This window comes from Aspergillus stella-maris (assembly GCF_047715825.1).
Source record: "Aspergillus stella-maris strain CBS 113639 unplaced genomic scaffold BDV14scaffold_59, whole genome shotgun sequence".
Classification (NCBI taxonomy): Eukaryota; Fungi; Ascomycota; class Eurotiomycetes; order Eurotiales; family Aspergillaceae; genus Aspergillus; species Aspergillus stella-maris.
Genome location: NW_027396853.1, coordinates 93,149 through 103,757, shown reverse-complemented (window position 1 = coordinate 103,757; position 10,609 = coordinate 93,149). Strand labels below are relative to the sequence as shown.

Here is a 10,609-nt window from a genome sequence, read left to right as displayed (position 1 = left end):
CATCATCAGGAAGAGGAGGTAAGGTAACCTCACTCCATCAGCAGGCGTTCGACGGTTCGAGACATACATCCAAACACACTCCGTAGAGTTGCACTCAATCGAGGCTCTCGTTGATAGGACCTGAGTATAGTGGCTGGCGAGCGGGACTACTGCTCGGTGACGACGTTCAAGCCGCCCACCGAGGCCTTGGCACCCGCTTTGAATGATTTCCAAAAGTGACCTAGCGGGCTGTCGTAATCGGCGCTCCTCAGTTTCCAAAGCTGCGTCTAGCGTCAGCCTGGTCGCGCGCGAGAGCGATGGGGTTGGGACAACACTATGATCTGATGCAGGGAGTCAACTGTCAAGTTTTTGACTCGCCCACCACCCCGTTGGTGCAGCTCTATGTTGCTCTTATCAAGGAAGCATTAAGCGACTTTGAAAAACGGTCGCGCAGATGAGACACTGCATCTGTGGCCACTGCTTTTCAAATGGTGGTATGAGGTTGACCAAGTCTAGTGCTTGCCGAGGCTTCTTGGTTCTCAAATCTCAACCTCGAGGGGCGAGCTTCGAGCTTGGACCAATCTATTCAGCGGTCATGAGCTCTAGGACCTACCAGCGAGGACATTATTTCAACCCGGATTATGACACTCGAAGATTACATAGACCAAGGGCCAGTCACAGAGGAGCCGCGGCGTCGTACAGTAGACGTACTAACAGAACGTACTCAAGTCGTTCACTACTACTGTTCAGGCCGCGGAGTACATGCCTTGGGAAAAAAGATGTATCCTCGGAGGCGTCAGAAAGCTCATCCAGGCAGGTGCGACCTTTCAGATCTATGTACGGAGTACCTCTGTCCTAGACTGGACCTTCCACTGCTTAAGTCAAACGACAAGCCTTGTTTACCCGTCAGTCCCATCGGAGAAAGACCCCTTCACCCTGAAAAGGAACATTCTGTCCGTGCGGTTGACAGCTTTGATCGCGACTACGCTGATTCGATACATCTCCTGCAGCTGCGGACCGTGAGACAATACTCACCGGGGTCATTCTTGTAGGCTAAGCTAGAATTGTCCTGATTCGCCAGGATAGAATGAAGATCGAGCGAACTCTTCCTAACGAACGGCGGGGAGGCGACTATGGAGGCGACAACGGAATCATTTTGTCCATTCAGTCCAGCCTTGGATGCAACTCTTGCACATCAATATCCGCATCCGCCTCGGAAAAATCGGAACGACACGGAGAAGCGGCACTGGCATTTCTGTTACGGTCCAACACCCCGCTGGCGGCTGAGGTTGAACCGTTGAACGCCGGTCAACGCCTCCGTCTCGAAGGGGCAAAGTTGACACAGACACGCATGGAGACGGAACGTTTGCTCTTTGTTCTTTTGTCTTTGTACCTTTTAACTTTGCTAGCCTGGCACTAACGTGTTTCAGAGCTGATCGGCGACTGGGGGATTGCATGCATCAGCTGCGCTTCCGAGACCCGTTCTCGAAGTCTTCGTTTGACGGCCTGAGACACGGTCGACCCTGGTCGAACCCGTCAAAGCAATCCTTGGAGGTAGATCTCTCCATACACGTTGCGCTGGGCCGACATGGGTCGAGCCAGATCGCCCTTTAAGCTTGCGCACCATCTCAACCGTTCCTTGGATGCGGCCAAGTGCTTGTGGGCTCTCACTTTTCTTCCAATGCGAACTTGTGGATTCCAAGCTCTAGAGGACAAGGCGAGAGCTCACAATCAGAGTAGATGCTCTGCAATAGTCATTAATGCTCCTGATTATTACACGCTTTCGATCATCATAACAGCCATTATTAATGTGAAGAAATTCCGCCGAGCCCTCAAGATCCCGTTGGCGTCAAATCCTCTATACTGCATTCGGCATATCACCAGACGACAGCCAGTCATTTTGCTCCGTTAACTACACTCGATGTGATGCCCCGCAGAAGGGATCCACCCCCAGTATCCGAAGCTCTCGAAGGGCGTCATACTGAGATACTACTCGCACGCACGCTCTAAACCGAGCTCTCGATCATCCTTCGAGCCACGACATTCAACAAGAACGAAACTCAGTGTGAAAGGGATTGTGGCGCAACGTCTTGATGACCTGCATCGTCCGACCGGAGCACATCTGTCCACGGCCCTGCCTCGAATGACCTTCTCAAGACGACCGAGGAATTTCGCGAGGCGCCATTCTAGCCTTTACCAATGGGCTCACGATATTAGTTGTGGGTCTGATAGTTTTCTGATGCACAAGGCCCTATGGGCATCACGCTAGCGACTGACAAGAGTCCTCATCACTCAACGGAGTTTATTTCGAATCAGCTCTCTATCATACATCTCTGCAATGGTCCGATTCTCCATCTGAGTATCTAGCTCTTCTCCGTAAACAAGTCATGGCCACAAGTCTTAATCCTCTTGGCCTCTTGGCAACTGATGTGAAAAGGACGACATCTCTCTTCGCTTGCGACTTGAATCCACAATAATGTGGTTCCGTTCGGACTGTCTACTTTACACTATATCGATTATGGCGTCAGGGACAAAGATAAGAAGGTGGAGCACTCGAGTCCTCCTGCGAAGTAGACAGGCAGCACCGGACCTGACTTGTGCTTGAGGCGAAGGGCGAGTAACTCGTCGTTATTGGCTGCAGCTTGATCCGAGATCACCATCAACAGCCAATCTTTAAGAACATCAGCCAACGTTGACTTTCCATTTTCTCCTGGGCCCATCCAATTGGACAACCATAATGCTTGTTGCCATTGCTGCGCCAACTTCTTGCTCTAGGCAATTTCTACATCCTGTATAGTCTACACTAAGGAGGGAGCCACCCGACTGATTTGTGGTCTGGCATCGTTGCCTCTGCCGCTAAGCCATGGTGGTTGGTATTGTTGCTTGAAATCATCGGCTTGCAACAGGAATTTCGTTGGTTTTATCGGGCTTTGTCACGAGTCAAGGCACAATGCCATAATGCTCGTCCAACCGCTCAATGCCGGTTTCTGATACTGGACTATCCGCCTGCCAAGGTCCGAAAGTCTGAAGTACCAAAATAGAAGAGAGGCAAGGATCTCCGCAGCTGATCGGATCGAGCCAGACTTTCAGAGCCAGACTTGGAGTAGACTCCATGTTTAGCTATGGTGTCGCACACGGGCCAAAGAGCCGCTTCTGGGGATAGCCTACTACTAGCTATCGTCTGTTCCATGGTCAACATCGGGTTCTCTACCTGAGTTGGAAGGCAGTTATAATCATTGAGACTCGGGTTAAAACGACACATTCCACGACTGCAGATCACCACGAGATTAGCCGACCATCACCGAATAATACTTTCCTTTGCCTAAGCGCTAGTCAACGGCCGGGTTCAACGGAAGAGGCGCAAAGCTAAGGAAGCTACTACTGCCTAGCTGGAATTGAACGCCCCAGAATTCTCCGCCTCCGGTGCATCCTGCTTTTACCTGTTGATTTAATCGTTTCAGGCTCAGCTGGAAACCCTCAGAACTGCATTTTCCATATTTCAGCCGCGCCACAGACATGGTGACGGCGTTCAGTCAGATTTTAGCCCGAGAACCTGTGATCTGAACCCACATTCATAGGGCAAGCAGAGTCGCGGCCGCGCGGGCATTTGGGCGGCAGCTCGGCCCCACCATCCGAGAGCAATACAAAGATACGATTCCACGAGAAGATTCACCGGAGCATTCTACAGTATGGGTGTAGTCGCCTGCATCCCATGGCCCAGCCCTTCTGGCTGGATTTTATGGACTCGATGGAGATCGTTCTCACAAACACATGAGTCTAGGCCGTCGAGCTCGTGAGTCTCGAGTCTGAATGGACTTCGACGCATGGTCAAGACCGGAAGGATCAACAGACATCAACCAATTTAACCTCACTTCAACTTACAAGGATAAGGGTGCTAGACGCGGCGAAATAATCATCTTAACGCCGATTAGGCCCTGTTCAGACTTCAGGCCTCGAGTCGCTGCAGCGCTGGTGGCTAAAATTTCCGCGCACTGACACTCGCACTATGGGCGGATGATTATCGGCATTATCGAAAGTGGAACTGTCCGATGGGATCCATAGCTATGGGGCGTTCGTAATTTGTACGACTTTTGAGTCGCGACGGGGCAACCCCGAGGGCCTAGGTCTCAGCAACAATGGCCCATGGTTCCAGTTCATTTCCGAACTGAGTGCGACCTTTGGGCACAAGGAAGCTCTCCTGAAAGTCTGTACCGTCATCTGGTATGTTCGCGTGGCTGGTCCTGGATCGAACAGACTGCAAGCTTTGGGGGGAAATCACTTCCGAGGACAATGATACTCCAGCATTCACCAAAACACATCAAATGTGAGCTGTGCCGAAGCTTCGCGGCGGCTTTTCTTTTTCTCCAAGAGTTCAGCCTACCACTGTGCAGTTGGCAGGAACACCGGGACCCCGTATCGACACGGCCTGTATTCGATTTACATGGATAATTACCATTTTATTATCCCTCCCTCACTGCCAGTGTCAAAAGCGCGAGGGCTGTACTTTTGAGTACCGAGAGCCGACCGAGATACCATGGACTAACGAACAAGTACGCAATCAGGCCTCCCTAGGGCAGCTCCTCGTTGATTTCCTCATCGTCGCCGTTAAACGCTCATTTTGATTGGGTCAAGCTAGGCCAGCCACCACGGCGGTTCGTCATCGGGAAGACTCGAAGCACAGGGACGAAGTTCGAGGGCAGGAAATTACCTGAGGGCGAGACTGGTCTGTGACTCGTTGGTCTCTGCTCGTCAGTCGCCATAGTGGCGACCTACTATAGCCTCACAATATCGGCAGAAGAAAAGAATAGCTTTGTTCGTTGTCAATCATCTTCGCGAAAAGCGCGCATGTGATTGAGAAACACTCATTTATGATTTCGCACCTTTCATTTCGCCCCGTCGAGTCGCGCGCTGACAGGTGGCCTAAAAAGAAAACATGTAAAAAGAAAACATATCTCGACACTACCTCCGAACTTCATAGGGAGGTACCGCCGTTCGGTTCTGCAGTCTGCAGAGTGTGCACAACATGGGATGGCGCTTAGGGCCTGACAGATGGATTCCACCCAAGGGATCCATGCCCTTGTTCTTCATCTAATGCACGTCTTCCCGCTGATTCCCTGCTCTTCCGCACTGGTTTATCGTTGAGTTATAGTTGGGAGGGTGGACGAGGCCGAGGCCGAGGCGCATACTAGTTGGCCTCTACAACCACTGCTTCATGCATGGACACAGAAATGGAGGTACCACTGTTTATCGTATAGTGCTCGTGCTCAACGGTCTATAGCGACTGGACGTTCCTCGATCAGGGTCAGCAATCTCGATGAGAGCACGACATTCCAGATTTGTCTGAACTCCGTAAGTATTAGGCTACCTTGCGAAGTGGCGACGAGCGCCATCGAGGTTGCTTGCTTCTTTGCTTGTCCTCCCCCCTCCTCCCACCCCCTCGACATAACGATAATGCATTGACACTAAACCTGCATACAGAGCCTCGAGAAAATCACCGCATCGCATGAATTTGTCATCTGATTACCATCCTCCCCTCCATTTCCCCGTTTGCTCATCCGTCATCTTCACAAGTACCGTCGCATCGTATCGGAGTCGGACCCTACCTACGCAATCAGCATTGAGACGAGAAATAACTCATGCTCGCTGGCCGCCGCGGAAGACAAGAAGAAGCAAACAAGCCTCAGACATACTCTAAAGGGCGATAGGGGCCGCCAACCACATCACGCGTTCTGTCAGCGCCTCCACTGCCGTGTAGTTTCACGGAGTACACCCTGCGCCTCGCCTTCCTTTCACCCTACTTATCGATGCTCGGCAAATACGACCTTCTCACATACAAAGGCCTATGTTCTTTTACTCGATTAGTCCATAGCAGCAATGTCTGGACTAGATTGTACACTGACTGCGCAGATAGCATCAGGCGTGCCGTCCCCCCTCGGTAGGTAGATTGTAGATGCTCACACACACCTACACACACTCTCTCCATCTCCTGCACCCGTGCTGATGACGAGTGAGCAATCGCATGGACATGCTTTGTCTGCTCGCTCGCCCCCGAGCAAAGGACATTACAACATGCAAGCCCGCCTTGATTTAACGCCTTGGACTGACAAGACAGGACAACACAGCAGTCCATCGGCGCATCGCATCGCATCGCATCGCACCGCACCGCACCGCACCGCAGTGCAGTGCAGTGCATTGCGTTTGCAACCCCCCGGCCGAGAATGGAAGCGAGATTGACACTCCCGCCAGGGTAGAAGGCCTGGGGCGAAACGGCTTTCATTGGACACTGTAGAGTAGAGAGTAGATCACCCCCTGCCTACGTACTCATCTTCGTTCCAACACCCCTAGCTTACCTCCGCGATCTGTACCGAGTACGGAACACGTAGGTAAACAATGAACGTACCAAACTACCAAGCTACCAATGTCCAATGAGGCAATGTCAAGTGTCCCATCAGTCCCGATCCAATCCAGTCCCATTCTAGTCCCATTTTCATCTAGGCTAATTGGGCGTTGGCCGTCGTGTCGTACCGTGTAACCTCCATAACGCCGGTTTCTGTAGTGGATACGCAGTGAGAACCACCGAGGAAGGTCATTGGGAGGTCTGCGGCGGAGGTTTCATTGTTGTTTTTGTTGCTGGTGTTGTACTCGGTGGGTTGCCGGTTGGTGGGGTTGTAGTGTATTGTTGTGAAATGGGAGGGATGGGATGGGAGTGAGGGTTGGTCATGGGGTTGAATTACTGAGGTTACTGTCTACCTTTGGAGCTATGAAGCTATTCGGGTTGAGTTGCGTCGAGTTTACAATGAGGTACCTGTAGGAGCGCCATTGGTGTTTCGTGTCCGGACATACTGCACGGCACTGCACTGTACAGAGTGGCATTGGGATTCGGTGCTGACAACAAATATGTAGATTGCAGTAGATGATGCTCGGTTGCTACAACTTATCTTACGGATATGCTAAAGATGACAACGTCCCCAAGTAAATAGATAGCAAACAACCACAACTTCCACACTGCAGTTCATGCCCTGCCATGCCATGCCATGCTCAGCACTTGATTGCCACGCCACGACACAGGCCATGAACCACTCCTAGTCTTCCACGACACGACACGTCTATGCGGGCCGCGCATTTTCTGGCTTTGTGCCTGAGTTTCTCTGCGGTTGTTTCTGCTCGGTTGGTCCCTCGATCGCAAGGGGCGAGTCATCGTCTTCGTCCTCGTCGTCGCTCGAAAAGTCGTCTACCGGGCGGCCGCGTCGACGGTCTTCTTCTCGTTGACGACGGCGGTCCTGGACGTAGTCGTGGTATCTGGAGTCTGGTTTTTGTTAGTATTCATTTCTCCCAGGTTAAGTCCGGGTAATTGACATACCTCTGATTTCCTGGGTCTTGACAGCGTACGCCTGGATTTCCTCCTTGGACAAAACCCGCAGGACGATGACATGGTCCGGTCGCTCTTCGAATCGCTCCTGGCCCGCTTCCAACGCGGCTGGATTTACAAGGCGACGGTCAATCTTGGTCCAACGGGCGCCAGGTGGAATTCCCTCTTTATGAGCGTCCTTTAGTGGCGCCACGCCTTCTCGAACAGGATTTGGCTCCTCTGGAAACTTGTCGCGCGGTGGCTTGAGGATACCCTTGGGTGGCGCGTCGGGCTCCTTGGAGTCGATTCTCTTCCGGTCTGCTTTCTTGTCTGATGACCGGTCGTGGCGAGAGCGCGAGCGGTGACGGTGTGGGTGGTCGTTCTCCTTTGAACTGTCCGAGCCGTTCGCTTTTGGATGTACCGATGGCTCTCGTCGGTACTTCTTAAGGTCATCATCGGATGTGTACGCATCAGAGTCGCTTCCCGCGCGACGTCTCGAGCGTCGCCGTGAGCGACTGTGGTCGCGAGGTACCATATCTCGCGATCGGTGGTGATCAGAGCGAGGCGAATGGTCATAATTAAAGTCATCGGAGTATCCGCTGGCTAGAACAGCTGTTCCGAGACCATTGCTGGACACCGAAGGCGGAGATAGTCTGCTAGATGAGTTTCTTGGTCCATGACTATCATGACCGCGCGCGTTGCTGTCCGGGCGCTTGTTCTCACGATGAGCAAGGCGGGTATCGTCGTAATCGTCCCTATGCGAAGAGTAACCCTCATCGTGATCCTGATGTAGAGCCACTGGTCGGTTTGATGAGCGCGGTCGTCCGCCCGCAAGATCCAGCTCGCTGTTACCGTAGCCGTAAGTTGACCGCCGCAAGTCGTCCCGGTTCAACTTGTCAAAGCCCCGATGTGAAGGAGGAGGTCTAAACGATCGGGGATCTTTTCGTGCCATGAGATGCGGGTCATCGATTCCAGTCAAACTCAACGGGCGCTCCTTTCTCGCACTTCGGTGGTATTGTAACTTGGCCGCAGCTTCCTTTTCAAACTGCTCCCGCGGGTTGGTGTAAGAGTAGGCATCATAGTCATCAATGTCCTGGCCCTTTCGAAGACCTCCCGACTGAGGGTATCGCCGTCGGCTACTGTGTTCGTATTTCGGGTATCCTCCATAGGGTCTTCGAGAAGTCGGATGTCGCCCAGTATCGCTCGAGTAGTCAAAGGAAGAGGAGTAGCGATGCTGGCGATGGTGCTTTGAAGAGGCAGGCATGAGGTAACCGTCCCGGTCGGTAAGAGGGCTTGGAGCTCGACCATGGTCGGACAAGATCACGGGCGAGGTTCGTGAAATGGGAGAGATTGAGGGGATCTGAAGTCTGTCATACGAGTCTGCAGCAGATGCGGTGCTGCTTCGTTGCCTGGGCCGAATCGCGTACTCGGTTCTCAACTTTGTGGGCTTTCCATGATCGCGGTAGGTCTGCTTGGAAACCGGATGCGCCTCGAGCCGTGGAGCAACCGTATAATGAGAATCATATGAAGGCGAGTAGGGCACGTCAGAACGATACCCTGCGTAGGCCGGGCGGCCAGAGGCAGGGTCATAAGGGTCGTAGGAAGAGCTGAGTTGCACGGTGCCCGTTGAAGCTCTCAAGGGATCAATCATGTGAGCGGTACCCGGGGATATGGGTCGGTAACGCGCAGCGGAGCCCATTTTCAAATCTCGCAAACAGGGCGGCAATGACAATGCTTATCTGTCTGTCGAGGACTGAAAGTATACGCAGGGGTAAAAATTGAAGGATGAAAAATTGAGTCTTGGGAAATTCTTATAGAGATAAGAGCAAAAGAAGCTTTGACACTGCACAGATAATTGGGAGGAGTGAAAAAGCAATGAAGGGGCAGTAGGGCTTGGTGAAAAAGCAGCCTGAAGCCGAAGCCACCGAATGTGGGGATCTGACACTGGTGCAGGGTGGACCACGACGCCTGACTCTGAGACAACGGCAGGAGAATCCGGATTCTCGAAAAGCAATGGAAGGCGGGTAGTTTTGTTTCAAGGGACCCAATGAGGGAATGAAAAACAAGACGGACAGAGCTCGGGGATGAGGAGGAAGGGGATTGATGACGATGACGATGGCCTGAGGAGGGCGGGATGGATCATGGGCAGAGTGGGCGGTGACGAAAGAGCGCCCGAGGCCTCGAGTCCACCAGAAGCTCCAACTGGGCCGCCAGATGGGCAAAGGCGGGCGAATCAACGTCCTGGATTTGTTTCGACCTGACGGTGAGTTGAAACTTGACGGCGGCAAGTAGATTATTGTTTGACTCGTCTGAGACCGGCAGCGTACTCTGTAGAATCTGTGCTGGAAGTAGAGAAGAATAAACAAAGGAACCACGGGATGACGGACGAGCGACCTTGGATCACGTTACCACTTCCCCGCGCTGAACCAGTTCCCAACTTCCCACTACAACCACTTCTGTCTTCTCCCCTTCGACAACTCAATTGCTTCTCTTCATCCTCCTCCACCCTCACGCCCGACCCAGACTAACTCCTCTGCTCCAACCACTCGGATCTTCCTCTCCGAGTCCTCTGGAGATCATGGGGTTCCTCTAGCCTCTTTTGTCTTTCCTCGGTCGCCACCGGCAGGCTCACGATCATCGCTTACTCCGGCCAATGCCCTTGGAGTTGACACTCGGCGTGAAGTCAAACAAGCCAGTCTTTTTCAAGCGTCATGCTTTCACATGCAACTCTAAGTACTTCTGGCGAGTCTGCAACTCGTCATTCCAACTGCAGAGCCGGTGGACCTGCATTAATGCGTGAGGCTGAAAATAGGGTGCAATAAGTCGAGTCATCGCTTCCTTTCTTTGAACGTCGTGCGTGATGTGTTAAACAAGAGAATGGGTAAAAGTATCGTGACCCATCGGCGACCTCCGGTCTCTGGGCTTCACCTTCATGATGCCAATCATCGACTTCATTGAGCCCCAAGGCACACTCCACTTCACCTTTCTGCCTCGCCCTTTTGCCTTCGAGTGTGTCGTGGTCCCCATTTCGAGGTCGAATATCGTCACGTGATCAAACGTTTGAGGCATCATCGTTGCTGGATACGGTAAGGGCAAGACGTCGGACAAATCGTCGGATTCTTCTGGACGGACATCGCTTTCTTTCAATGAAGTACTGAGTCATCGATTCAGCCCCTGGTCCCTCCAGGGTCGTCGATCTATGCCCTTTCCCGAGGCCATTGTTCGTTGTTGGTAAAAGGGATCAGCCCTGTTTAGGCTTAACGCCCCGCTGCTTCAAAGCCT

General features: G+C 52.6%; 3 protein-coding genes across 3 annotated transcripts; 1 reads left to right on the top strand and 2 right to left on the bottom strand.

The window, feature by feature from the left end:
* Positions 1-1,066: 1,066 nt before the first annotated feature.
* BDV14DRAFT_203411 (uncharacterized protein) lies at positions 1,067-1,489 on the top strand (the record flags this gene model as incomplete). The annotated part of the gene is made up of 2 exons (XM_073774279.1): positions 1,067-1,343; positions 1,410-1,489. 2 exons carry the CDS (start codon positions 1,067-1,069, stop codon positions 1,487-1,489), a joined length of 357 nt encoding a protein of 118 aa, XP_073624771.1.
* Positions 1,490-5,554: 4,065 nt separating this feature from the next.
* Positions 5,555-6,476, bottom strand: BDV14DRAFT_115103 (uncharacterized protein). The gene is made up of 2 exons (XM_073765758.1): positions 5,670-6,476; positions 5,555-5,582 (listed from the first exon to the last, which is right to left on the bottom strand). Exon 1 carries the CDS (start codon positions 6,254-6,256, stop codon positions 5,774-5,776), a length of 483 nt encoding a protein of 160 aa, XP_073624770.1. The 5' UTR covers positions 6,257-6,476; the 3' UTR covers positions 5,555-5,582; positions 5,670-5,773.
* Positions 6,477-6,623: 147 nt separating this feature from the next.
* On the bottom strand, positions 6,624-9,681 carry BDV14DRAFT_179691 (uncharacterized protein). The gene is made up of 2 exons (XM_073769797.1): positions 7,340-9,681; positions 6,624-7,285 (listed from the first exon to the last, which is right to left on the bottom strand). Exons 1-2 carry the CDS (start codon positions 9,024-9,026, stop codon positions 7,086-7,088), a joined length of 1,887 nt encoding a protein of 628 aa, XP_073624769.1. The 5' UTR covers positions 9,027-9,681; the 3' UTR covers positions 6,624-7,085.
* Between the last annotated feature and the right edge of the window lie 928 nt (positions 9,682-10,609).

Coding starts and splice junctions, on each gene's coding strand:
- BDV14DRAFT_115103 (XM_073765758.1), bottom strand. CDS start 6,256: ATGAAAGCCGTTTCGCCCCAGGCCTTCTACCCTGGCGGGAGTGTCAAT.
- BDV14DRAFT_179691 (XM_073769797.1), bottom strand. CDS start 9,026: ATGGGCTCCGCTGCGCGTTACCGACCCATATCCCCGGGTACCGCTCAC. Junction 7,286..7,339: donor CAAGACCCAGGAAATCAGAG/GTATGTCAATTA, acceptor AACAAAAACCAG/ACTCCAGATACCACGACTAC.